This window comes from Aplysia californica, unplaced genomic scaffold (genome assembly GCF_000002075.1).
Source record: "Aplysia californica isolate F4 #8 unplaced genomic scaffold, AplCal3.0 scaffold00378, whole genome shotgun sequence".
NCBI lineage: Eukaryota > Metazoa > Mollusca > Gastropoda > Aplysiida > Aplysiidae > Aplysia > Aplysia californica.
In genome coordinates this window covers 382579-384243 of record NW_004797648.1, presented here as the reverse complement: position 1 = coordinate 384243, position 1665 = coordinate 382579, and the positions used below count along the sequence as shown (strand labels likewise).

Here is a 1665-nt window from a genome sequence, read left to right as displayed (position 1 = left end):
CCCCATTTCCTAACTGAAAGTGAGACATACATCAGGGTATGAAACTACTATGTATTTATGTCTGGAAATAAGAGCGAAGTAGTTTTCTCTTTTCCACAGGCAGGAATTTGTAGCATAACGAGTACAAAAATGCTCTGACTACTGTCTGAATAACAGTTTTATCTACTATTCAGTAAGGTATTGTTATTGAAAACAAAAAAAGATTCCGGAAACAGTGTCTAGGTGGGATTTAGGAATATGAAAAGCAGGTGGGGGATAGGGGGGGGTTAGGTACATACAGCGGAGAGCAGTTAAAGCCAGGCTTACCTGTGCCTATCCACTCCTCCAAACTTGGCACATCTCTCTTGTAACACCTCTAATCTTTGGCACTTATATAATCTAATCGAGCTGCAAGTATCATAAAACTCTTACTAAAACAAATTCCAGCTATTTCCAACTCTTCGTTATTACAGATAGAAGGTTTGAGAATAATACCATATTTGTTTGGCCTCTCCCAATCTAGTGGCTATGAGCCCATCGTGGATGACTACATCGGGGAAGTCTTATTTCGGCTCATCGACAAGAACAAACTGGATGGTGATGAGCATGAGTCTGAGTATAGGAGACTGCTTAGATGTAAGTATTTTACGGATAGATAGATAGAGCTAGAGAGAGACTAAGAGAACGAGAGAGAGAGAGAGAGAGAGAGAGAGAGAGAGAGAGAAGGGGGGAGCATCAAAAGATTAATAGCCAGACAGACAGCAAGACAGATAATCATATACACAGACAGACACATAGACAGATAGGCAGATAGACAAGCAGACAGACATAGAGAGAGAGAGAGAGAGAGAGAGAGAGAGAGAGAGAGAGAGAACGGAGAGAGAGGGGGGATATAATAACGCAAGCCGCCTTTCTTACAGGCGCCCAATCATAATTTAGCTGTGTTGTGACACAATGGAATCTCGCCCATTTTTGGGGATAATATTATGGAGATAAACTCGGAGATCCCGTCTTTTAATTAATGGTGTTTGCGTTAAACATAATATACGGTTTCACCATTTTCAGACATGAACGATGGAATCTCGTCAATTTTTGGGCTTAATATGGAGATAAATTCGGAGATCCAGTCTTTTAATGGTGTTGGCGTTAAACATAATATAGCGTTTCACCATTTTCAGACATGAACGATGGAATCTCGTCAATTTTTGGGCATAATATTATGGAGATAAACTCTGAGATCCCGTCTTTTAATGGTGTTGATAGGGGCCTTAAACATAATGATATACCATTTCACTATTTTCAGACATGAACGATGGAATCTCGTCAATTTTGGGGCTAAATATGGAGTTAAACTCTGAGATCCCGTCTTTTAATGGTGTTGGCGTTTAAAACATAATATACCGTTTCACCATTTTCAGACATGAACGAGTACGTCCCGAGTGCCGTGGTGAACCCTCCCGAGAACTTCGACGCTCAGCTGATCGTGGTGGTCACTTGGGTTGACGTGACGGATTCCGCTCAGAAAGAGGAAGAACTTGACGGTGGGGAATACTGTGGGCCGACCTCTGAACCCTGCAAGGTACAGCATTTACTTACGATGGGAGTGTGTGGATGTGTGTGTGTGTGTGTGTGTGTGTGTGTGTGTGTGTGTGTGTGTGTGTGTGTGTGTGTGTGTGTGTGTGAGAG

The 1665-nt window shown here is 42.1% G+C and overlaps 1 protein-coding gene across 1 annotated transcript in view; it reads left to right on the top strand.

Annotated features, from left to right (window-relative positions):
- LOC101854590 (sushi domain-containing protein 2) overlaps nucleotides 1-1665 on the top strand; it is a gene marked incomplete in the record, with an annotated part of 36896 nt that overhangs the window by 10223 nt on the left and 25008 nt on the right. The window contains 2 exon segments of the mRNA XM_013085467.2: nucleotides 503-615; nucleotides 1398-1558. Coding sequence (XP_012940921.1) covers nucleotides 503-615; nucleotides 1398-1558 — 274 coding nt within the window.